A 25,429-nucleotide genomic window follows, 5' to 3' on the forward strand; every position below is an offset into this window, starting at 1 on the left:
TTTATCCTAACAGATGATCCAACATCTCCAATACCCCAAACCTCGAACTGAGTGTGGCGTTGCCTTGGGCTCTGGACAAAGATGAGCCTGTGGTCATGACTCCTGCCTTTTAACGTTCCCATTGTTGGCATTTATTGCCTCCAGGAGCCCCGAGGCTTGGCCGAAACTCCCGGGAGTGCCATGTTACTACAATGCTTCAGATTCTCCTTGCCTTGGAGCCAAAGGAGAGAGAGAACGTTGAGGATGATGGCACAGGGAAGGACCCGAGCCAGGGCTCTCCAGGAAAGCAGAGGACTCCCTAATCTAGGCCGTTCCAGTGTCTAATTCACACACACAACAGAAGCTACCGATGTGGGTCGAGCCCTCAGGCCCCACTGGCTACGGAGCTGGCGGTTCTCTCGGGATGGGAAGCTATGTCTCCCTGCTGACTGACCTGTGCTCTGCTCTTTCCTCAGCCCTCGGGACTCCAGGAACTGGCCCCCAAAAGACATTTGACGTCAGCTTCAATGCCTCTTTCATTCTGGGCCTTCTCGCTTCATATGGGTAATATCTCACCACCTTCTGTTGCAAGTTATTGAAGGTGAGTGCACGGAGATTATTTTTGCATGTTCCTGGCCTTCCCTACCACATGTCCCTCATGGGAACTAAAACTTTCCATACACTAGCCCAACACATACAACAGAGCCACATTCTGAGGCCAAGAAGACTTTCTAGAGGCTCTTTTTTGCTTCAGTACCACCTTGTGTGTAAAAATAGCAAACGGTCATCGAGCGCGGATCGGAGCGTTTTACACACATTAGCTCATAATCTTCGCACCCTTGTACGAGGCAAGGATTCTCCCGATTTCAGTTTTATGGAGGAGAGAACTGAGGTTTGGAGAGCTTTAATAAAATGCTTAAGGTTACTCAGCTAGGAAAGGGTGGAACCTGGGTGCGACTGAGACAGACGAGAGACGGCACCTTGTCTCTCACAGCAGCATCCTTCTTGCTGTCATGCCCTGCACCCCTGCCAGTGCAGTGCATTCGAATCCTTAGTTTAAAAGTACTCCTTCCGGGGCGCCTGGGTGGCTCACTCGGTTAAGCGTCCAACTCTCGGTCTTGGCTCAGGTCATGAGCTCGTGGTTTCGTGAGTTCAAGCCCCGCATGGGGCTCTGCACTGGCAGCACGGAGCCTGCCTGGGATTCTCTTTCTCTCGCTGCCCCTCCCCCACTCGCCCTGTCTCTGTCTCTCTCAAATAAATAAACTTTTTAAAAAATTTTATAAAGAAAAGTATGCTCTCCAACGAAACTATGAACCCTTGAGAGCAGGACCTCTTTTTATTCGTGACAGCATAGCAAGGATCTAGCAGGCACTCTGTGAAACTTGGATGAATGGAGGGATGGATGGAGGGATGGATGGATGAGTCGATGGATGGATGAAAGTGTTAGGAGAAGAAAAAAATTTTCTCTCTACCAACTTATGGTCAGTGATGGGGGGTGCGAATTAACGGACAAAAGACAAACTAACAGATTAATTAGCAGAGATTAATCCTCAGATTAACAGAGAAAAGACAAGGTTTATTCGCATTCATGAGAGCACGCAAAGAAATGGCTCCTCGAACAGCAAGAGTTGAGGGTTCATATATCATCTTAGGAGGAGGGGTTAGGAATTCAAGGAAAAGCAAATGGTGGGAAGTAATGAGAAATAAGTAGGGAAAACAAGCAAAAGGAAAGTTTTCAGGAGGTTTTGTTTATGTGACTTCTCATCCAGGTGCAAGAGGACCAATCTCTCTAACCGTAAACCTCCGAGAGGGGATTTATGGAGGGTGTATTTTTGAGAGGCTTTATTTAAGTCAGGGGGAAAAAAAAGCTTAGATAAGGCATCCCCCCCACCCCGGTGGCCGCTGTTTGTTTAGATGCTTTCAGCCTAAATTAAGCTTTATATCATATCAGCAGCCTGAGGGGATCCCACCAGATGGAGGGATGGATGGATGGATGGAATGGTGAAGGCAGATGGTATAGACTCATTTGAGTGTTTGTGATGGAAAGGGAAGGAACATTTCATGGCAGGGCCACAGCCAGAATCAGCCTCATAAGGCATTCCCTGAGTACAAATCTCGCTGCCCCCAAATTATATCCACAGCTTGTTTGGTGCCGACCATTCTAAGTTTGGAGATGCATTTCCTTGAACCAGACATCCCTATTAAAATGGAGCTACAATGAAGAGAGAAATAGAATAATTGGACAACTGGAGGAGTATTTATATATATATATATATATATATATATATATAGTACTTATATATATACACATATATACAGAAAATTTCATATATGAAATATATATGTATAATAATAGGAGAAGGAGAAAGAGAAAGAGAGACAGACATCTGTGTTGTGATAAAAATCAGGTCCTGGATGGACGTCTAGTTCCAGCAACATGACAACGGAGCTAACACGGACTCCCCTCTGTTACAAGATGCGGAGATCATACTGAACGAAGGTGGAAGTTACCAAGACCCGGAAAGAGCAACAGAAACTTGGAGGGCCTGACCTGAGACCCCTCCATCAAGCTGGAAAAGCAGAAGGGCTGCTCAGGACAGAAAAAGGGGACCCAGGAAAAAAAAAAAAAAAAGGAGGGACCTCTCTCCAGGGTATAACAAGCATATAATAGGAGCTGCCAAAAATGAAACAGAGAGAATGGGGAGGAGGGAGAAACACTTGAACAGACAGTGGTTGAGAGTTTCGAGAGTGAATTCAAGACCTGAGTCCTCAGGACTGAGGAGGCACCACCAGACCAAGATATGCACAAGCACATCCGTGCCCAGACTCCTGCCAGAAAGCTGCAAAACACTCAAGACAAAGACCAATCTTGGAAGCCAAGTAGAAAAGCACATCTATTAAATGACATCTCATCGGCAGCAAGAAATGACCGCAGATGATGAAATGATATCTGAAGGGCAGAGGGAAGTTACTTTCAATCTGTCATTCTTTTTGTTGTTGTTAAAGCAAGCTCTCCACCCAGCGTGGGGCTCAAACCCACAACCTGGAGACAAGAAGTTGCGTGCTTTACCAACTGAGCCACCCAGGCACCCCAACCTATCCTTCTTTATTCAGGTAAACAATCATTTAACAGTAATGAGGAAGATAGCAATGGGGCACAACAGTAATGGGGGTAAAATAAAGACATTGTCAAGCAAAAAAACTATTTACTTCTCAAAGCCATCAGTCAAAGAATTACTAAGGGATGTGCTTCAGTACAAAGAAAACTGGACCTGGAAAGAAATAGGATACTAGGGAGAGAGGTGAGCAGAGAACCGGGTAAAACATGGAGCTAAAGTTAAATAAGCGTTGACTATAACACACAATACTGACAATAATGATGAAACTCATAACGAAGAACAAAGGTTGGCAAACTTTGACCCTTTATTTTTTTTAATGTTTTTATTCATTTTTGAGACAGAGACAGAGCATGAGCAGGGGAGGGGCAGAGAGAGAGGGAGACACAGAATCCGAAGCGGGCTCCAGGCTCCGAGCTGTCAGCACAGAGCCCGACGCGGGGCTCGAACTCACGCACCGTGAGATCATGACCTGAGCTGGAGTCGGATGCCCAACCGACTGAGCCACCCAGGCTCCCCGGCAAACTTTGACCCTTGAGCTAAATCCAATCAGGAGCCTGTTTTTACATCAGTTCTTACCCTCGTGGTAAGAACACTGTTGACATTTTTTTTTATTGCGGTAAAATACATGTGATGTAAACATTACCCCTTTATTCTCAAATGTGCGGTTCAGTGGCAGGAAATACATGCACATTGTTAGGTACCTGTTACCACCATCCATCTCCACAACTTTCTCAGCGTCCCGAACTGAAACTCTATTAAACAATGATTGTTTAATGATGGGGGGGCAAGGGGGTGATTAAACAATAACTTCCCATCATCTCTTCCTCCAGCCTGACTACTCTACGGACCTCATAGAAGTGGAATCACATGATATTTTTTTCTTCTGTGTCTGGCTTATTTCACTCAGCACAATGTCTTCAAGATCCATTCGAGTTGTAGCAGGAGTTGGAATTCCTTCTTTTGTGAGATGGAATAATATTTCATTGTGTGGCCATGGCACAGTTTGTTTATCCATTTGTCTATTGAGGGACACTTGCTTCCACCTTTTGGTGACTGTGAATAACGCCGCTATGAACGTGAGTGGGCAAATATCTGTTGGAGTCCCTGCTTTCAGTTCTTTGGGGTGTGTACCCAGAAGTAGGATTCTGGATCATATGGTAAGGGAATTCTGGTTGTAACTTTTTGAGGAACCGCCATACTGTTTTCCATAGTGGCTGCACCATTTTACGTTCCCACCAGCGATACCGTTTCTCCACAGCCTCGCCAACACCTGCTGTGTTTTGAGTTCTTTGACAGGAGCCAACCTAACTGATGTGAAGTCTGAATATGCGTTTCCCTAAATATGAGTGACACTGAGCATCTTCTCGTATATCTATTATCTGTGTATGTATCTTCTTCAGAGAAATGTCTATTTAAATCTTTCATCTATTTTTTTAATTGGGTTGTTGGTACTTTTGTGGTTGAGCTGTAGGAGTTCTTTATATATTATGGATACTAACCCCTCATCGGGTATATGAAGATTTTACATTTTTATGTGCTTTTTTTTTTAAAGAAGTCTATGTGCCAGAAATCAAGTGTAACCTGCAAAATCTAAAATATTGTTTTAGTGTTTATTTATTTTTGAGAGAGGGAGAAACAGAGTGTGTCAACGGGGGAGGGGGGCTATCCAGATCCCCAGGTCCCTTAGATGGAGAACTCCAGGACAGGACAGCCTGGGGCTTCCTGCGGGCTGAGGACGAGGAACACGGGATGCCAAGGCTGACTCGGAGATGGACGATGAAAAAGGATTTCCTCCCAAAGGCTCTGAGAAGGGACCTGCCGTAAACGTGCCGGGACCCGTCCGGAGCATGGCCTGGGTTTCGTCGACCCAAACTCGCTGCGCCCCAGCACCCTCCTCTAACACACTGTGCCCACCTCTCCCTGAATGTGTGGCTCAGGGATGTGGAGGCCTTCCTTATAAACATCCAGCTTCTCAAGGACATTCCTGGAGTGCCTCCCGCACGTACCACGGTCTCCAAGCTCACCGCGGAGACTGTTGCGTTGGGGTGGGCGGAGGGCGGTGACTGCGGGCTGTGCCAGCCCCACGTCCACAGCCTCCCATGCACACACAGCCCAGGGTGTCACAGGCGGCCCCCGGTGCTTGTGTTGGCACAGGTGTGAACACACACACCTCTCTGTGCATGGCAGGATTCCTCGCTTCCTCGGACGTGGTTGGTGCCGAGGGACCCGCACCTGTACCCAAAGCCGGCTGCCCCAAAAACCCCCTCCTATTCACAGGGGCCTTTGAATACCCTTGTTCTACTGCCTGGGAAACAAATGACCTTGCCCGCCTTCAGTCTCCTGTCATATGGCCACACACAGGTCCCTCCCATCAGCGGAGTAGAAAAGCCCGTTTTCTGATGCCGTATATTTGCCCTAAACATCACTGTGCTCCGGCCCCTCTGGCTGCCCCAGGCCTCCAGTCTCACCTGCTTAACAGAGCAGCTGACAGAGCCCTGGGGCTAGGAAGTGGACACTGAATGAGGCAGCCAGTCCAAGGGGGCAGAGCTCCACACAGAGAAGGCCCTCGAAAGGGGAATTCTACCACCGGTCTGCAGGCAGGCGGGCGAGGCAGTTTCTTCCTCTGGGGCTTTTCCTGCAGAGTCTCAGCCTCACCCAAAGCCAGCAGGAACAGAGCACCAGCCCCTCCCCACCCCCACCCGGGCACAGCAGCCAGGAGAACCCTGTGGGGGAGGGGGGCCCACGGCCAAGAGCAGGGAGCAAGAGGCTTCTCTCGCACGGTCCCCACCCCCGCCGGTTCCAGGGGCTCTGGGACTGGGCACAGGAAGACAAAGGACGCGCAGCCCCTCCCGCCGCCCCCAGCCCCACCCCGATCTGGACGTCTCTCCAAGTCCCTCTGACTTCTCCGGTGCTGGTCTCTGAATTCCTAAGGGGAAAGCGCAGCCGCCTCTCTTTGGGGATCTGTGAGCCGTGGACTCCCTCTTCTGGCGAAGTCTGAGAACATGGTGCCCGGAGCAGAGGGCTGGGCCTCCTGGGGGCTGAGGTGAGTGGAGATCCCATGCCCCCTCACCCTCCCCTGCTCACCTCTGCACCCAGCAACCCTGCAGTAGTCGGCCGGTACAGACTCCTTAAAGATATTTCTTCTTCTCTTTCCTAGCAAGAAAGCAAGGGGCAGCACATTGAACCTCATCCTCTCAGGTTCAATGAATTTCAGCCCCGAGTGGGCCACCAAGCGTCCCCTCCCCAGAAGGCAAAGGGACAGCCACCCTAGGAGTCCCAAAGACAAGGCTCTGCTCGTAGATTTTCAAGAGAAAGAAAATAAGCACACTCCTGACGTTTGACAAATATGATGAAATGTTGAAGTATGATGGAATGTTCTCTCTGTCTCCCTTTCTGCGGTAGCCCCAAAGGCCAAAAATAAAACAGTAGGTGCCAACCGCTGGCCAGCCAGTCCAAATGAAGAGCTGGACACGTGGGCACGACTAGCAAAGGCAATGGTCCAGAAGTCATTCTTGCAAACCCACTCGCTGGGGAAGGGGGTGCTTTGCTCTCTCTTAAGCTGAGAAAGGGGTTTGATGAGTCACTCGGAGGGCTTGATTTGTGCAGCCAGTGAGAGGGGAAGAACCAGAGGAAAGCTGAGATCAGGTAAAGCCATGCAACAGAGAGGAGAGAAAAAGGACAGGGCTGCCCCGTTGGGGCAAGGATGCCAGGATCTGAAGAGTCTACACGGAAGCGAGATGGGTACGCAGTCATTTGAATCTCGCCCCAGGCAACTGAGGACGTGACCACAGCTGAGATGTGGGCCGTGGGATGAGTTCCCCGTGCAGCCGGCTGGAGGACACTCAGGGTTCCTTCTGACCAAGGAGGCTGAGGCCAGAAGGGCCCAAGAATCTAGGAAAACCCCACCTGAGTGAGAGCCAGTGGGGGAATCCCAGCATGCACCATGACCGGTGCTTTTTGTGTGAGTCAACTAAGAACTTCCTGGCTCTCCAACCCACGCCTCCGGGAGCCACAGGCTACACGTTGGGTGGAGAAGAAGAAAAGCAAAGCAAGGAAGGCAAGAGAGAAGGAGTTGACCCCTTTCCCCAACCCGGCTCAGCTCAAACTGGAGGAGAGAAGTTTTGCCTTTGGATGAACTTCTGAGTTTTGCTCAGCACACAAGAGTCTGAATGGCGTGCGGACAGAGCTAAATTGAGATGGCCCTTGTCTCTGATCGTGCTCGGAGAATTTATTATCTGAAAGGGACCAGAGAAGTTACGGGGCTCGCCAGAGCTTTCATCCAGGGTTGGAAAACAAAAATAACTCACGGTGGGGGTTTACAGGGAGAAGTGGATGGGAAGGGGGTGATGGATAAAGATGTTTCCTTCTTGCACCCTACAAAGTTCTGCACAGGCAGACATTTGTATGTGCATTTTACGTATCTTCAAATAACTCTATGACAGAGGTCCAACTATCAGCTGCCAGCTCACAGGTGAAGGAATCAAGGAGCCGTCCCATGCTGGACAGGGCTGGGGCAGGACTCACGTATCCCGTAGTCCCGTGTCCACCAGTGACCCAGAGATCTGACTTCCCCCACTTGCTTCTGAACAATAACAGAGGTCCCTGAGAGAATCAGCTTCACTCTCAATTCAATAAAACCTTGGATTGCAAGTAACTTGTTCTGTGAGTGTTCTGCAAACATTTCTAATAAATTTTAACTTGATCAACGAGTGAGGTCTTGCAATACAAGTAGCCGAACGTCACGCGATCACAACTGAGCCAGTGGTTCTCTCTCTCTCTCTCTCTCTCACTCACTGAGGGATTGTGGGTGATCGTCTCCCACGCTTGGATGCTCGGTCTCAGGCCGTGGTGTTTGGCAGAAATCAGTGGTTTTTCAGGACGTTGGAAGGTGCCCACGACTGGCACTCGTGTATTTTTTGTCACTTCACAGCACCTACGGACAGTCCTCTGCTTTTCCGGACAAGAGTAAGCTGAGGAATACTTTGGTTCCTCCTAGGTCAGGCTGCCTGCAGATAGAGACCCTTTCCTCTGCTGCCTGATTGCCAGTTACCTTAAATACAGTATAGGACAAGAGTTTCTTAATACTGTAATCTGGTCAACATCCGTGCCAGTGTATGCAATGGTCCCCATTCAGAAGAAGATTCCATGGAGCCAATAGATAGCAGTGATTCCACTAGTGATAGTGGAAGTCATCCTGCACAATAACCCTCCTCTCTCTTGTCTCCCTCACACCAGCTACGAAGGTTTTCAAAGGCAAGTGCAAGTTAATTTGTTTATTTTTCTTTACATTTTGGATTTTCTTTATTATTTTGCATTATATGACAGTGCTGTAGTCATTTGCATATGAATATTTTGGGGCTGTGGAACGAATCATCTGAGTGTCCATTATTTCTCACGGGGAAATTCGCTTTGATATCCAAGTACTTTGGATGACAAGCATGTTTCCAGAACGAATTATCTCGCACACCGTGGTTTTACTCTACTTCACCTGGTGTTGGGCGCCTAGGAGGTTTGCATTCTCAATGAAGGAAAAGCCGCCCAACCATAGAATAGAGCAGAGATGCATTTTACAGATATTGACCAAACATTTGGCCAAATACAAACTGATCAGCCACTCCCAGCTCCTCTTGCCCCACCTCCCACATTCTCCCCTTTTCTACTATACTTTCCACTCCCTCCACCAAGACTGGCTAATAGTTTCGGTCCAGACAAGGTGGAGAATAATCATGCCAATCACTAGGGGACAGGTGAGGCAACAAGGTTAAAAATATTTACCTTGGCCCCTGGATTTCCTCTCTTCCCTGGAATCCAGTCACCATGAAATGCCTCCTGCCTTTGGGCAATTACATGGCAGAGTCAAACTCCTTCATGTTTGAACCACTTCCTTCCTCCTGGGGTCTCTTTGTTACAGCACTTTAGCCGGGACCTCACCTAATCCCATCAGGGAATCCCGCAGCCTTGGATAGTTGATGCTGAAGGTCCAAACGGTCTTGGTCGAGGACCCTGGGGGCTTCGGAGTGGAGCCCCCTAACCCCAGTTTACAGTCTGGGCACAATGGTTGCTGGTACATTAAAGGTATGGGTTGTGCCTGTAATCTCGTTTTAGACCAGCTTTGCAAATAAAGACATCAAGTTCATTGACCCACTCGCCTTCCAAGAGAGAGCCAGCCCGCGTTGTGTGCTCTCTAGGAGACAAGTTTCCTCATCCCCACATGAGTAACTCTTGTGAGCCCAAAGGAGTGGATCCCACAGAATGTAAAATGACACTCTCTTTCAGAATTAAATCACCTGCGCTTCCTTGCGTGGTCAGCAAGTCCAGGTTTTGGCCATGCCCCTAGCCACCGTTCATTTCTAGAAGCGTCAAGACAGATGACTCAGTAGCCCCCGGGGGGCTTATTTATGGACTGAATAAGGTAAATTGTCGCACGTTAAAAGCAAGTGAGGGGCTCTTATCTACTAATCAGAATCTGATGAAGCTGAGAATTCGGGGGGGGGGGATAATGAATGGTTTGGCAACCCACTCGAAAAATCTTTTTCCCGTGAGAGCTTGCCATGCAACTTTGAAGAAACGTTTTTGACGATGTAGTCCTTAATATCAACCCACCCCTGAATCCAATTATAATCCCAGCAGAACACTCTCAGGCAACAGTTCAGGGCTTGGGGGCAGAAACCAATGACAAGGGGCCCGTGTCCAGCAGCCCAGGGAATCACCTGCACCCTCTCTTCGGGGATTTCCCAACAGCAGCACTTGCTGATTTGGACAAGAGAATCTTTCGTTGTGGAGGAGTAGAGGACTATCCCGTTTGTAGAATGTTTGGTGTCACTGCCTGCCCTCCACCCGCTAGAGGCCAGCAGCGTTCCCCGCACTCGTCCTGACACCCCAAAAATGTTTTGAGACGCTGCTCAGTGTCCCCCAGGGGCAAAGTTGTCCCGGGCTGAGAGCCACGGCTCTAGATGAATTCAAGGAGGCAAGGAGGCTCACTCACCACTGCATCCCCAGGGCCTAGCACAGTGCCTGGCACATAGCAAGGGCTCAACACATACCAGTTGAGTAAATGACTATGAGAAGAGGTGGGGGTGCACCGAGGCCTAAGCCTCCAGAAGCGCCTACCGGGTTGCATGCAGCAGACATGAACGTGCGTGCTCCGAGCCCCTGCTGCAGGGAGCGGATGGACCGATGGCCAGCAGCGTGTCTGTGCTGGGGCCGGACGTCCCCCCCAGGCGCTCCCAGCCAATGACCTTGCATGATGGAGGTGAGAAGGCAGAACCGTTCTTGCCAGACCTAGTCACTCTGCGTCAAGGACACCCCAATGGCAAGGCCAAAACTCACTTGGAACTGCACTGCCATATGAGACTCTCCAAGCCTGCCCTACCTTCCCCAGAGGCCAGCCAGGCACTTGGTCTGAAGGCCCCTACCTCCTTCTCCAGATCGCACTCTTTATCCTTCACAGGTGTTTCCCCCGATAAACCCCTTGCCCAGCTAATCCCATCTTGTTTCTACTTCTTGGTGGATGCGAACAACACACCTGCTCATTCTAGAAAGATGCCTTTCCCCGACACCCCCTTCATGCACGATGCCACGCTCTGGGGAGCTCCGTTGATGGAAGTAACATGCACAAACCAATGTAGCCAGGGAGAGAGTTCTTAAAAACGACTCAGTGTCCCTTTGTCTCTAAAACCAAAAGAGAGATGAATTGAACTCATAAACTGATAAATAGTAGCTCATAGCTAACTAATAAAACCAGACGCACACTAACATCCCAGGCCAAGAGACTCTCACAAGTTAACCTCTTATTGGTTTTAAGGCAGCAAGTAAAGTCCTCTGGTCCACATGCCTTTCTTCTGCCCAAGGAAAGGAAGGTCAGGAGGGAGGGTGGGAATCGGCCATCGGGACCCCAGCCAGTGCACTCTTCCCCACAATCCATCCCGTCTTCTCTCTCCAGGCCCCAAATGTGATCGAAATGCACTTGGGTTCGAGAGCCCGTGGCCCCATCTGGCAGGGTCTGCTGGGAGCGTCTTCTTGGTCCAGCGCCCCCGGCTCAGCTAGCTTTCCCCTCGGCCACGCTCTCCCAGGGACAGATGACCTCCTTCTCCTCGGCCCGGTCACCCGAGTCTCCTGTCCCGGTGTCCTCCGAGTCCATCAGGCAGGTCCCACTCTGCGTAGGCACGTCCATTTTGATCTGGAAAAAGCTTCAGGCACAAAAGACAGGCAAGTGCATAGGGACAGAAGGGACACCAAATCCTCAGCTCACCCTGACGTCCCTGGAGGAGAGTGACACCCAGGTGTGCCGCGACCGGGCTCCGCGGATCTCTTTCACTGGGGGTAGAAGGGGACTCCTGTTTCTCTGCTGGACTCAGGCTCACTCAAAAGATGCTTTATTTTCATGTTGGAGGGGCTCAAATTGTTAGGGTTGGAGCAACCAACAGGAGCGTGTTGGTTGGTGCAGGGATACCCCTGACTGTCTCCCCAACAGGAGCGTGTCTCTAGGAGACAAGTCTCAAGGATACCCCTGACTGTCTCCCCAAAACCAAATAGAGGCGGGGGGCTGATGCCCAGTTTTGCACCGCCTACAACTTTTCTTTCTGCCATTGGTCCAGCAGTTGGCGTGCACCCCCTCAGAGCCTTTGTGCTGCCCCCGGTGACCTGCCTCCGGGCACTTGGGGTTCTCAGAACTCAGGCTTACACCCAAAATGGAGCTGAGAGGGGCCACCTCTCGGGGGAGACTGGGCACGGTCATTTTCACAGAAACACCCGTAGAAGCAGGAATCCCCGCAGGCCCCTCTGAGAGCCTGCTCGGTCGGTTAAGCATCCGACTCGGTTTCGGCTCAAGTCACCATCTCACGGTTCGTGGGTTCGAGCCCCTGCGTGGGCTCCCAGCTGGCAGTGTGGAGCCTGCCTGGGACTCTCTCTGCCCCTCCCCCGCTTACTCCCTCTCCTCTCTCTCTGTTTCTCTCAAAGTATATAAATAACTTTAAAAAAAAAAGTGCAATGGATTCATTAGACTGACTTTCTGGGATGGGGCAGGCTGGGTGGAGCACAGAAGGGGGAAAAGGCGGAAAAGAAAGACTCCCATTCCTTTTCTTTCTCAGGAAGCAGGCGAGGGCAACGCTGAGTTTCTGGAAACTATCCAGTGGCCAAACAGCCCTCTTGTCGTGTCCGCTAACCCAGAATCCTCATTACTCACCCCCCCCCACCCCCAGTTCTAGACCGTGCTCAAGCCCATGGCCTCGGTACCCAGCACAGACATACACACACACACACACACACACAGACATGCGTGCACGCGCACTCATGCAGAGACACATGCACACGCGCACGCTCACATGCAGGCAAATGTGCAAATACGTATGCTCGCACGGGGACAAATGTCCCTCACACACAGCACAATCCCTTCCGGTTCTTACTTTGCTACTCTCCTGGATTTCAGCCGTGACACCTGCTGGCCCACGTCCCCCAGGGGCTGCACCTTCCCGTGGGACACGGGCGGGCACTTGGGCGAGAGCCTGGCAAAGACCGGGGAAGCGGAACAGCCCCGTCTCAGAAACCTGCTGAAGGACAGAGCCACGCGGGCCTTGGGCCGGACCCAGGGGTGTTCGGCCGAGGCCTCACCCCCGGCAGTGTCGGAGGGCCCCGGGCAGGCCCCGGAGGCACCAGCGGCCCCCGTCTGCTCGGAGCTCTCCGAGGCCACCCTCATAGGCGTGGGGCAGATGGTGCTGCTGGGCCTCCGGATGAAGCGGCCCGGCGAGGGGAAAGGCATCCTGGGGGAGCGGCAGGAGGGGGAGAAGGGACCCGAAGGAGACGGGGGCACGCAGGTCCCTGTGTACACGGCCAGGTGGGGGCTGGGAGCGGTGTGCTGGCCCGGCTGCAGACAAGGAAAGAGAGAGTTCAGGGTGAGTCGTGGGGGCTCAGGGACACAGCCCTCTGCTGACTTAGCCCCTTCCAGCGCCCGGAGCACGGCCTGGTGTGGCGGGCCCATTGGGGAGCTGGGAAAGGGGCCCGGAGCCCCCTGTGATGACGGCCCAGCCACACACGGGCCTCCCGCCAAGGGGCCCGCCGGTCCCCGAGCCCTGGCCACGGTGCCTGGAGCTGGACATTTGCATCCAGGCTGACCTTTGCCGGGCCTGGGATGCTGGGGTGAGGCCAGGCTGGCTTTCCAACTGCCCTGAACCCCCGTCCCCCAGCAAACAATGCTTAGGACCCGCTAGATGCCATGCATCCTTTCTCCGCCCTTAGTTCCCAGCCCGAGGACACTTTTAACAGAGCAGTGGTGATACGAGAAGCCCCAGCCCGGACCCTGCTCACTCCTCCACGCTTGAGACCACCCCACCTCGTCCTGAGCCCCGACCCCGTGTCCAACTGGCCACGCCTTGGGGGTCGCCAAGCCCCCGCACTGGCCGTGCCTCCCGCGGCAGAACAGGGTGGCCGGGAGGGGAGGCAGAGTGGGCGTCGTGGGCTCATCGCTGGAGAAGGGGAGCATCTCGACCTCCCCGGGCTCCCGTGGCCCCAGAGTCAAGGAGCGGGAGGGGGGAGGGGCAGGAGTACTGGACCAGCAGGTTTTCAGCAAAGAAGCCCAGGAGAGCTTGGTCTGAGCTGACAAAGTTAAAGTTGGAATTTTCAGGGAGGCTCTCTGCTGTCACCCCTCTGTTGTCACCGCTCTTCCCTCCACAGATGGGCCTCCGAGGGCCCACCGGCCCGGTTCGTCATGCCCCGTCCTAAAGGCCTGCTGTGGCCTCTCACCGTGTCAAAGCCCAGTCCTGGCAGGGAAGGGGGACCCTCTGGGACAGCTGGGCCATCACTGCCTCCGAGAGAGAACTGGAAAGGACTTCAGTGAAGAACAAACCCTCTTTGAAACTGGCACAGCCACACGACGCCCAGCTTAGAGAAACCTGCCTGCCCCGGGGGCCTGGGCACTGCCCCGGGGCCGAGGGAGGGCAGCTCCGGGCGCTGAGCTGGAGGCTGCTGGCTTCTGTGGGGTATGGCCTGGTTTCCAGGTCCCCTGAGTGTGCTGGTCCCAGCCGGAAGAGAAAGGGGCAGGCACATCCAAGGACAGCTTTTAGAGGAAAAGAAAGGCCAGGAGGCCACAGAAGTCTTTGCCGTGGGGGACAGAGGGGGGACGGCCTCCATTCTCCCCCACCAGCTCCCTGAAGTTCAAGTTCGATTCCATTCTGAAACAGCAGCTGAGAGCCACTGGTACTGTGCCTCTGCTCAGGTCTCCACAGGCCCACAAACCAGAGCCAAGGCCTGGACCTGGGGCCCCAGGGTTAACATACGAAATCAAAACTCCTGGCCTTAACACGCAGCGAGAACTCAGGAAACGTGAGGGTCGAGGCTGAGCACGTTTTGTGGATCATCGCACTTACTTCCCAAAGCCGCTCGGTAAGGCCACCAGCTCTTACTATGCCCATTGTACAGACGAGGAAACGAATGCTTCGAAAACCGAGCCCCAAGGACAGGCCACCGGGGACAGGGCGGGCTTTGAAGCCGGGCCCGTGGACGGCCGAGTCTGCACGTGTAACAGCTGGCTGGCCGTCTCAGGATGGCCTGCCCATCAGCGCACCCCGGGATCACCCAGGGTGCTGCTGCAAGTGCGGATCCCAACCCCACCAGACCCACTGAAGGAGAATCTCGGGGGGACGCGACCCAGGGAAAGCATCTTCTAACAAACACCCGAGGTCACGGTTTTGTTATGTCCAGTTTGAGGAGCCCCACGCCATGCTTCTAACACCGTCCTTCTATAGGGCAAGGGGTCTCCACTTAGGACACAGTCTGCTGACCGGAAGAGCGATAAAGGAGAAAGCTGGGCCCTCATTAAGGGTTTGGGAGACAACGGTTAGGTGAAAGGGTCTGGCCCTGTAACTTCTTAAGCGTCTGCTATATGGTAGGTAATCTAGCATATTATCTAGTATCCAGAAAATTGAGGTCTAGACGGGCTCATTGCCATCCCAAGGCTCTCACAGACAACAGGGACAGTGATATGTACAACACGAAGGTGGCCGCTAACATTCCTGCCCCCGTCTTCCAGTGTGGGTGTGAACTAGAAATGGCACACGACAGCCACTCCGTGCTCAGGTGACGTGATATGGCATAGGTGACATCAACAAAGGATTACCTGGGTGAGCCTGACCTCATCACACGAACCCTTCAGATCTGAGTCACAGACCAGGGACAGACGTCAGACAGGGTTTGAAGCACGACAGGGACTCAACAAAGGAGAAATTCTCCAGGATTGGCTTTGAAGGTGGGACAGAGGGGACACAAGACGAGGGATAGTGCAGCTTCTAGGAGCTGGGTGCAGCCATCAGCTTAACGGCCAACAAAAACGCTGGGGCCTTGAGTCCTACAGTGACAAACTGAGTCTCCACAACAACCTCAAAGAGATTGGAAGCAGGTTCTTCGTAAGAGCCTCCAGATAGGAACACGACAGGCTGGTGTGACCTTGGGTGTGAGACCGTGAGCAGGGGGCCCGGCCCAGCCTCACCTGGCCATCGGTGCGCGAACAAACAGCTGTGTGTGCGCTGTTTCGTTGCACAGCAGTAGATAACTAACACAGAATGAGAATCCCATCCGAGGAGCGTGAAACCCCAAAGCCCCCTGCTTTGTCTACTGATTCATAGGGCCATCCCATTGCCTGTGGGGTTCAGATGGGACCTGGGGTCCTGGAGAGTGGGCTGAGACACCAAAACTAGGCAATAGGCTTTGGTGAGAGAATAAACTGACTGAGGACACCCTACCTCCGGTTCATTCTCTTGAATCCCACTTACTCAGAATCTGTGATAAAGTCATTATAATCCCCACTTTACAGATTAGGAAACTGAGCCTCGTGGAGATGACAACTTGACCAAGATCGTACAGCTTATGACAGGACAGGACTGCCCTCCTTAATTCTGTGCCCTCCTCCCCACCCCACTCTTCTCCCCCATCACTTTCTTTTCCAGGATGAATGACAAGACAGGTGAGGAGTGGCCACCGTCCTGCTTTACTCACCTGGCCTGAGAAGGTCCTTTCTTCTGGGAAAATAGCCATTGACCCCATCGGCCCCGGCCACCCAAAGCAGGAAGGCCTTTTTTACCCCCTTCCCACCAGGACTCTGGCCCCTCCCACAGAGACCTGGCCCCTCCAGCCCACGCCACGCCCACCCCTGGCGTGACACAGCAAAGCAGCGGCATGCAAGGCACGTGGCAAAGAAATGTGACACACAGAGACACGGTGAAGCTCTGAGAGCTCTGTTTTATTAGGCAAGGGAGTGACACAGGGGGAAAGAGCGTGGAATGGAGTGGGTACATTGACATGACGTCACGATCGTAGGCTTTTTAATGGCAGGCAAGGCAGATAAGTGCAAGGAGGTGCGATTCGTCTTCTGTCTAGAAACTGGCTGAGAATCTGAAGGAGTCCTTGTGGCCCCCTGAACTCCTGCTTCCTAAGCCACATTCAGGTTCAGCATGCAGTGTGCACAGCACCCTCTCCGGTCCCTCCTTGCTTTCCCCTCGCCTCCAAAAGCAAATAAGCAAAGTTGGCTCCGTGGAAACAAATCCACAAGGGTGGACACATCATTTCTCCTACCCACCATCTCGTGTGTGGCACAGCCTTACCATCTTGAACGGACCCTTGCTTAAGCCACAGAACTTGGACAGACTCATAGAGCACGTGACATCAATGGCCCACCCTCCTCCCTTCAAATATATCCTGATGGTCCCTGGAGAGCTGGGCGGCCCACACTGCAAGACTGAGAGAGCAGAGAAGTGAGACGGTTTAAGTCAACAAAGCTAAAAGTGCACCCGAGGGAATGCCCGGAATAGTAAAGAATAATGGATCACCGTACTGGACGAACACCGACAGGTGCAAGGAAGCCCAAGGTTACTCTAAGACCGTACGTGACTAAGGATGGTGGTGATGATGGTGGCGATGATGCAGATGACGACAGTGATGGTGTTGGTGATAAATGGTGGTGATGGCGACAGTGACAATGGTTGTGACCAAGGTAACAGCAGCTAGCATCTACTGAGCGTTTATTATATGCCAGGCATTATCTTACGTACTCTTCTTGTATTTTCTTGTCCCTAGCCCTCGTATTACCACAACCCTCACAAGAAGAGCAGCCCTTTCTCTAAAAGCCAAGCTTGAAAACGAAATTCTACAAAGGAAAGCCTGGCACTTTCCAGCATGATTTATATTCTAGCATAAATAGGAGGTGGAGAAACTCAAGCTGTTTAAAGCATGGCATTGAGGAATCAAGAGGATGCCTAAGTACACAGAACACAGAAACTATCACAATCATTTAAATATATCGATAATACTGTCCAAATAAATACTATTTTTGATGCTGAGATCGAGACAGACCCTGCGGGGGCCACTGTTATGTTTGACACACAGAAACAAAGCCCCCAGGAACAGCTGTCACCTGCTGGGGCCCAGCGGCCGACACTCTTACAAAACCTCAAAACTGGATAGGGACCTGGGCTCCTTTACTACCAAACACGAGAATCTCCTGGTGGATTCACCCCCAGTCCTCCAGGCCAGACAATCCTCTCCCATCTCTGTGCTCTTCTGGTGTGCCACACTCAGCCTCGATCCCGTTCCGTCTCACGTTGCAGCCATTTGCATCTAGGCATCGATGCCAGCCCCTGGAGGGCAGAGAACCTCTTGCCCATTTCTGTACCTGTCCCAGCAGCCATCACCGGTTCTTACGTAGAAAAGGTGTTTAGAAACGTGTGGAACGTGGCTGCTGCTATCCAGGAGCGAAGCCATTTATCTCCTACCCTCCTTCAGATGCATTTCTCCGGGTTCCTTATTTATGCATTTATCCGTTAAAGAGTGATAACTGACCCTGTTTACATCCCTGTGCCTCTCATTAGATTGCGGGGTCCCCGTGTGTCTGACGTTGAGAAGGTTTCCATTAATACGTGTGGCGTATCTACTCTGTGCCTGATACGGAGCCCCTGGGAGTCTGCTGGAGGGTGGGAGACATCTCACTTGTGGGAGGTGGATGGCTGAGTCACAGACAAACATGATACACTTTGTAGCCTGCGGAACTCCTGATGTGTTGGACGCCCCGCCATCGTCACCGCCATTGTGCCGGGTATGCGGTCCCAGCTCACAGGGGGTAACCAGAAGGGACAGCGCATCTCTCTGGTTTTGTGCTTCTCAAACTTTCCCAGGAAAGTAGGACAAACAGCAGGAGAGCCGGGTAAACATCCTCTCCCAGGAGTCTGAGGGTAAAGCCTAAACCTGCCACAGCCAAGCATGAAATGTCTTTGATGTCTCAATTTTTATCTTAAAAAATTCATGTACGTTTTGCATTCTAATTCACACTATATTCATGATGATTTTAATGCAAAAAAATATCTAAAATTACCTAAGTGTCCTCCCATTCCAAATCTTCAAGCAAAATCGAGGCCCCAGGCGGGGTACCCTCCGGGAACTCACAGAGTCTGTTTCAAGGAGCGTGGATCTGGCCCTAACCCCTCACTTCACAAATCAGGAAGCAGAGATCATAAGTGACTTGTTCAAGACCACATGGCTGGTGGCAGAACCAGAGACCAAGAGGCCTTCTCCAAATCCAGGGCTCTGTCCCTTCCTTCCTTCCTCCTTTCATTCGTCCACTCAGGTAAGACACGTTTCTGCAGAACCCATCAGGTTTCAGAGTGATCCTGGGCAAACACAGCCCCTGTCCTGTGTCATTCCATTTACAACGGCCATCACCTGAAATTCCTTCTGGGGGTGCCCTCCCTGCATCGGAAAACTTCCAACATTCTCCAAAAGAGAGACGACCAAAGCACACCTCAGGTTGTTCTTTCGGAGTTTAAACTAGTCTACGACTAGGGAAAATGGAGAGAGTAATGGAATCATTTCACTGACATGAAACCAAGAGCTGTAGACTCCTTACAATGGCCTAAAAGGTCCCCAGTGACCTGGCCTCGCCCACCTCTCTAACCTTGTGTTGCACCATATGCCCCACGCCCACCAGGCTCCATCCACCTGGCCTTACAGTTCACCCCGAGGCACTCTCCCCAATGGGCCTTCAGGCATGCAGTCCCATCTGCCTGGAAAGTTCTCCCTGCCTGCCCACTTTCTTTGTGTGGCCGCTTTCACTCCACCTCTGCTTCTCCGTGACCGCCTTGAAGAGGCCTCCTTAGTGCACACATCTCCCTTCTCCCCTCTCAGGGCACCATATCCACATCCTTTGTAACGCTCTCTACAGGTTTTACCATCTTTGTGGGCTGTTGGTCGCAGTGACGGCTCCAATTCGTCCCTCCCTGTCTCCACGTCTGTGGCGATAAGACTTTAACATTTCTCTCGCTAAAGAGCTAGAGTTTATTTCCTCATCCCTTGATTCTAGGCTGGCTTTGTAACTTGATTTGGCCAAGGAAATGAGGTGGAAAACCAGGTCTAAGCCTACACCTCAAGACCCTGACGTGTTTCCACTTACTCCCTTGCGATCCGCCATCACCACAGATCATGCCGCGGCCAGGCTGTTGGAGGACAAGAGGCACGAGAAGTAGAGAAGAATCGTTCCGCTCGTCCCAGCTTAGGCCACCACGGATCAAGGCCCCAGGCATGGGAGTGAGCTCCACCAAGATCAACAGAGCCACACAGACGACCCTATACCCGGGAGCAATAAACACTGATTATCGTGTGACGCTCTAATCTTGTTTGTCACATGGCAACGGCTGCCGATACCATTGGCTTCGTTATTTTTGGTCAGTCCTAGACTATAAACTTCCTGAGACAGAGGCCAGGCCGTTGTATTCACCACTGCCTGGCACGTAGTAGGTACTCAGTAAACGTGTTGAAGGAGTGAGTCCCTTTGCTGCGTAACGTCGGTCCCTTGCTCGCGGACTTGCTCTGTCGCCTTTGCGTTCTCACACAGGTGCATGAGGTGAGGCTAGCTTCCAGAATTACCTTGTAGGCCTCCCAAGGTCAGGGTGTGAACTGTCCTCTCCCTGCTCCCTGACCACAGGGCTGGCCTAGCCTACAGCTACAGAGGAGAGAAGCACAAACATCGAGAAAATGTCCAAAGGAGGGGCGCCTGGGTGGCTCATTCGGTTAAGCACCCAGTTCTTGATTTCGGCTCAGGTCATGATCTCACAGTCTTGAGACCAAGCCCTACATCAGACTCTGAGCCAGGTATGGAGCCTACTTAAGATTCTCTCTCTCCCTCTCCCTCTCCCCTGTCCCGCCACAAAAAAATAAAAGAAAATATCCCAAAGAGTATTATCTTTGACCCTAACTCATCTTGGAAATGTCCAGCCGTCTATCATCCCTCTTCCCACGAATGAAGTCACCATCACCTTTCCTTTATCTGAAACGATATGGCCTTTGTCATAAGGCCATTTCACCTTGACTGCCCGGGGGGCTTCCGACTGAGCCCTTCGTCTAATTAGTCTAATTAGCCCTTCATACTAATTCCCCCAGCAGGTGTCAGGCGGTGGGGAGACAACAGGGAAGGAGGGAGCTCACCAGCCCTCACCAACCGTGACTAAGAACAAGTTCAACAGGAATGTCTCAGCAGGACCCTTCCAGAAGGTGTAACAGAGAAGCCCAGGGGAAGTGCATCTTGGGGGGACCCTGCATCTAGTGCCTCAGAGGCATCTCAGACTGCTTTAGAAGCGGAGTCTGAATCGGAGAGGTAGGGTGAGGAGCTCCATTAAGAAGAACCATGTCTTGGGGGACGAGGCGGTCTTCCTGTTCATTTTCCAAAGCAAACGTGCTACACAAAACATCCTGTTTTCTCTGGGCTTCCCACTCCAAGAACCCCCTCGGTAAGAGGGTAAGTGCTAAGTTCGTACTTACTAAGTAAGCGCTAAGTAAGTCACACAGCACCTGAGTCAAGGGACCTCCCCGCCCCCCACTGCTGCCCCTGTCCCCCCACGAACTGGAGCTCTAGTTGCGGTGACACTGTGAAGTCCACCCCGAAGGAGGTCAGGGGGCTATGGCATGCACCTGGTGACCCCGCTGCCCCCCCCCCCAACGGGGCATAGAATTCTCTAGACTCTGACTCTGCCTTTCTTTGCATGCCTCTCCTGCACGTACGCCCCCGCCCCCAAGGATTCTAGATCTATTTAGGAGGCAGCTCTCTTTTGAGTTGGCTCCTACGGTCCAGCTTGCTCATGACCTGGGTGATGTCCACCGTGTTGGCTGCTTCTCGAGCCTTGGCTTCTTCTTCCAGCTGCCTCAGGATGACGGGGCTCGGGCTGGAACGCAGGTGGCGTCGCATAAATGGGAGACCGGAGCTGGAAGGAAGGACAAGGCTGTGGTTGGTGGAAAGCCACACAGCTCGCCCAGCTGTGCCACTGTGGCACCTGGTGGGAGACGGGGCTGCAGGACCCGAATCTGGGCTCGTTCCCTCATTCTCCTCGTGAGCGCCAAGGGGGCACCCTCAGAGGCGTGTTCGACCTGAGCTCTTTCTCCCCCTTTGGAGGATGGACCAGAGTGAGGACCAGCCGCCATCGGATTCTAGGCTAGGCGCGTGGAACACTGCCTGTCGTGGTGACGACATACCTCCTACAAGATTTAGAAATCAATGTGTCAACTTAACTTCCCATGGGCTCTCTCTGAAAGAAGGGGGCAAGGAGAGTTTGATACTGGAAGACCAATGGTTCTTGCCTTGGGGTGGGGGGGTGTGGAGGGAGCATTTGTTTTCAAAAAGCCAAGGCTCCGGGAAGGAGGGAAGGAGCCGGGCTGTCCAAGGGGGCCAGGCTAGACCAGCAGAGAACGCGGGGGGGAGGCCTGGAGAGGGTTGGTGGGCCGGTGGTACTTTGTGCATGCACCACGTGAGTCAGAACCTCTCCAGAAGTCAAACATGGGTTCTTGGGACCCAAGTCTGTCTCCCATGGCCTTGGGGACCAGGACAAAGCTCCAGGAGTCTGACAGATGCAGGCAGTGGCGAGCAGCTGAACCACGCCCATGCCTGGAAAACAAGCACTTCAGCAGCAATGGTAGACTTCAAACCTAGGACCTCCCCAAACCTCTGGACTACAAAAGCCCAGAGAACTCTGGCATCTACGCGAGGGAAGAAGACGGCTCCCTTACCAGTGAGTCATGGTTGAACTTGGGTCACCCACCAGCCCCGCCCAGGGGGAGTTTGGAGCTCGATTTAACGGATTCTAGAGAAATTAAGTTTCACACATTGGCTGACACTCACGAGCCCTGGGACGAACCCACACGCCCTGCAACCCGCACACACTGACAGGCCGGGCTTCCCTCATTACAAAAGCATCACCCGCGTGTCCTCACTCACAGGGCCATTACCAGACCACCATTCCCCACGGCAAGATAAGCACTGCACCGGGGGCCTCAGGGCACCCGGCACCCAGGGACCCCTGGGAGCTCCAGAAAAGATGCCAGTTGATTTCTCAGGTCTGCTGCCTACTTATAAAACATCTGGAGAGAGGTATACAAGACTTCCTTTCCTTCCCCACTACTCTCTGGCAGAACTTCCGGAGCCATTACGCTCCTTTCTTGTGACTTAAAGGAGAAGCTTTCAAGCCCCCAGGGACACTGAACTCCCTTCCTTACCGGGCAAACCTAGAAGAATAGCACCACAAAGCCCTCTTTTCTCTCCTTTTTATAACGGGGCCATTATCCTCAAGAATGAAACTAAGTTGGGTTTTTTTTTTTTTTAAGCTCCTTTGATAAAGGCTCCCGTCCAACCACCCCTCTTTTGAATTGACTGGAGACGCTGGAAAAGAGCCCAGCATGGGCTGAGCCTGCAAACAGGGGAACGTTTACTAACCATGGGGGGTGCGGGGGCGGGGGGAGAGGGATGAACAGACCACGTGCCGTCACTGAGAAAACCCCCACCAAAGTCCCACAACTTTGTTCATGCTGTCATTTGGTTACTCTTTTGAATCTTCAGTCCCTCCCTATAGAGTGTTCGTTTACCCCTCCAGAACTGCCCAGTTACTGCCCTTCAGAACACTGCATCCTTTGCCCAAGGGTTCTGCCAGTTGAGATGATCCACATCTCCAAGGAGGAAGTGGGCAGGAACCAGTTAATGGGGGACTTGCTGACAGGCAGTCCCTGGAGTCAACAAGAACACTTAGAACACTTAGAACAACAAGAACACTTAGAATGTCACTGTCGTTTTTCCGCATCAGTCCACCATTTTTCTTGAGGCATAGTCTGCTGTGCTCTCTAAGGTCCTAGGACATTCCAAGGATACAAGGATGTAGCTAATTTAATTCCAGTTTCAAGGTGAAGAAGTATAGCAACTTTTTAAAAAAATTTTAAATTTTAAATTTTTTAATGTTTATTTCTTTTTGAGAGGGAGACAGAACACGAGCAGGGGAGGGGCAGAGAGCAAGGGAGACACAGAATCCGAAGCAGGCTCCAGGCTCTGAGCCGTCAGCACAGAGCCTGACTCGGGGCTCGAACCCACGAACCGTGAGATCATGACCTGAGCCGAAATCGGACGCTTAGCCGACTGAGCCACCCAGGCGCCCCAAGAAGGCTAGCAAATTAAAAAACCAATGAGATGCTTCCATTTGCCATAGGGTAATTATCGGTCTGATAATCAGAACTCTTCCAAACCAGAGTAAGAGAAACAAAACTTAGTGGCAGTAATTACTAAGGAAATCTTGCCGGGGTTAATTCAGGGCATTATGAAGCCAATGAGGCAATCATACCCCTACGAAATCCTTCCCAGTTCCCAATATTTTCATCAAGCAAGTATCTCAATCATGACCATTTGGCTGAAAAAGACCCTCACTTCTCTGTAAACAAAACAGCAGGCAACCAGCAATTACAGTCCATCCCACTTGCCTTCTCTTGGTGGTTTCCTGAGGTTCAATGGCTTTGGCCAGCATTTCCTTATAGATTGGAGATTTTAAATAGCGAGCATAAGAATCCTAGGGGGAACAAGAGAAAAACGGTAATTACGAGAGGGGAGGTGTCAAATCAAACACATACACTTGCCGTTTTCAAGCCCTCCCTGGGCAGTCAGATGGCAAAGTTAAGAGAACCTGTACCCTTGCGGGAAAGGCATTCAGGTGTGCGGCTAAAGCAACTGTGGTCAAGTACGGCCCCTGGACCCGCAGAGTCAATTTCACTTGGCAACTTGCTACGAATGCACATCTTCAGGCCCCCTCCCCAGTCCCACTAAGTCAGAAATGCCCAGGATGGGACAGTTGGAGTCTTAAGAAGCATCCCGTTGATTCTGCTACACTTTGGTTTAGAGAACTGTCTATAACCCCCCCACTAAAATCCACCTGGGGGGGCTTCAGCCAAGTAAGCATGAGAGGACACTTGTATCCCACCTCTCCCGCCCAGTATCTGCCTCCAAGGAAAATGAACAGCCATGAGCATGGAGTCCACCTTGATGCCCATGAACATCCCTTTCTGCCCTGAACTTAGATATAAAAGCGAGAGAAAACAAAACAAAACAAGGGGGCACCTGGGTGGCTCCGTCAGTTAAGCATCCGACTCGATTTCAGCTCAGGTCATGAGCTCACAATTCATGAGTTTGAGACCCACATCGGGCTCTGCAATGACAATGCGGAGCCTGCTTGGGATTCTCTCTCCTCTCCCTCTCTCTCTCTCTTTCTTTCTCTGCCCCTCTCACACATGCTCTCTCTCAAAATAAGTGAAGAAAAAGAAAAAGAAAAACCAAGACTCAGATTCCTCTTATGCGGGTATTTCCAGGTTCAGAGAACTCGCTTCACAAATGCTCGTTACGTGCAGGTTCAACTCAAAACTCTCGTTCTAACAAATACGGGACAAAGCCCACAGCAACGATGTAGGGACCAAGGGTTTTTCAAATTTATCAAAACAGTGCCATTCTAAAAACCAAGCAGTAGCAGTGAAAGTTACAAGAACCAGGACAGAGGTTGGGAGCGGGGACTATGGATTGGTGGGTCATGTTGACTTTATTGTCATAGGACACAGCCTCTCGTGACACACAATCTACTAAGCGTATACACTGTCCTTAAGTTACCCACGGCTCTGTTTTTTTCTGGCTACTATCTGGCTTTCCTGGGTATCTCTGTAAAAGGTTGTATAAAAAAATCACATTAAAAAAATTTTTTTAATATTTATTTATTTTTGAGAGACAGAGACCAAGTGTGAGCGGGGGAGGGTCACAGAGAGAGGGAGACACGGAACCTGAAGCAGGCTCCAGGCTCTGAGCTGTCAGCACAGAGCCCAACACGGGGCTCAAAGTCATGAACCGCGAGATCATGACCTGAGCCAAAGTCGGACACTCAACCGACAGAGCCACCCAGGCACCCCCCTTTTTTTCATTAAAAAAAGCACATTTTTAAGAATCAAAATGTGGGGTGCCTGGGTGGCTCAGTCGGTTAAGCGTCTGACTCTTGATTTTGGCTCAGGTCATGATC

General features: G+C 51.9%; 1 protein-coding gene across 1 annotated transcript in view; it reads right to left on the reverse strand.

Annotated features, from left to right (window-relative positions):
• Positions 1–10,805: 10,805 nt before the first annotated feature.
• The window catches only part of RGS9 (regulator of G protein signaling 9), a 155,891-nt gene continuing 141,267 nt past the window's right edge, over positions 10,806–25,429 (reverse strand). Inside the window, exons 11-14 of the mRNA XM_032595713.1 lie at positions 23,859–23,944; positions 21,211–21,328; positions 12,503–12,960; positions 10,806–11,287 (exon numbers count right to left, since the gene is read on the reverse strand). Coding sequence (XP_032451604.1) covers positions 11,137–11,287; positions 12,503–12,960; positions 21,211–21,328; positions 23,859–23,944 — 813 coding nt within the window. The 3' untranslated portion in view covers positions 10,806–11,136. The remainder of the gene's footprint in view (positions 11,288–12,502; positions 12,961–21,210; positions 21,329–23,858; positions 23,945–25,429) is intronic.

The sequence above is a fragment of the Lynx canadensis genome, chromosome E1 (genome assembly GCF_007474595.2).
Source record: "Lynx canadensis isolate LIC74 chromosome E1, mLynCan4.pri.v2, whole genome shotgun sequence".
Taxonomy (NCBI): Eukaryota; Metazoa; Chordata; class Mammalia; order Carnivora; family Felidae; genus Lynx; species Lynx canadensis.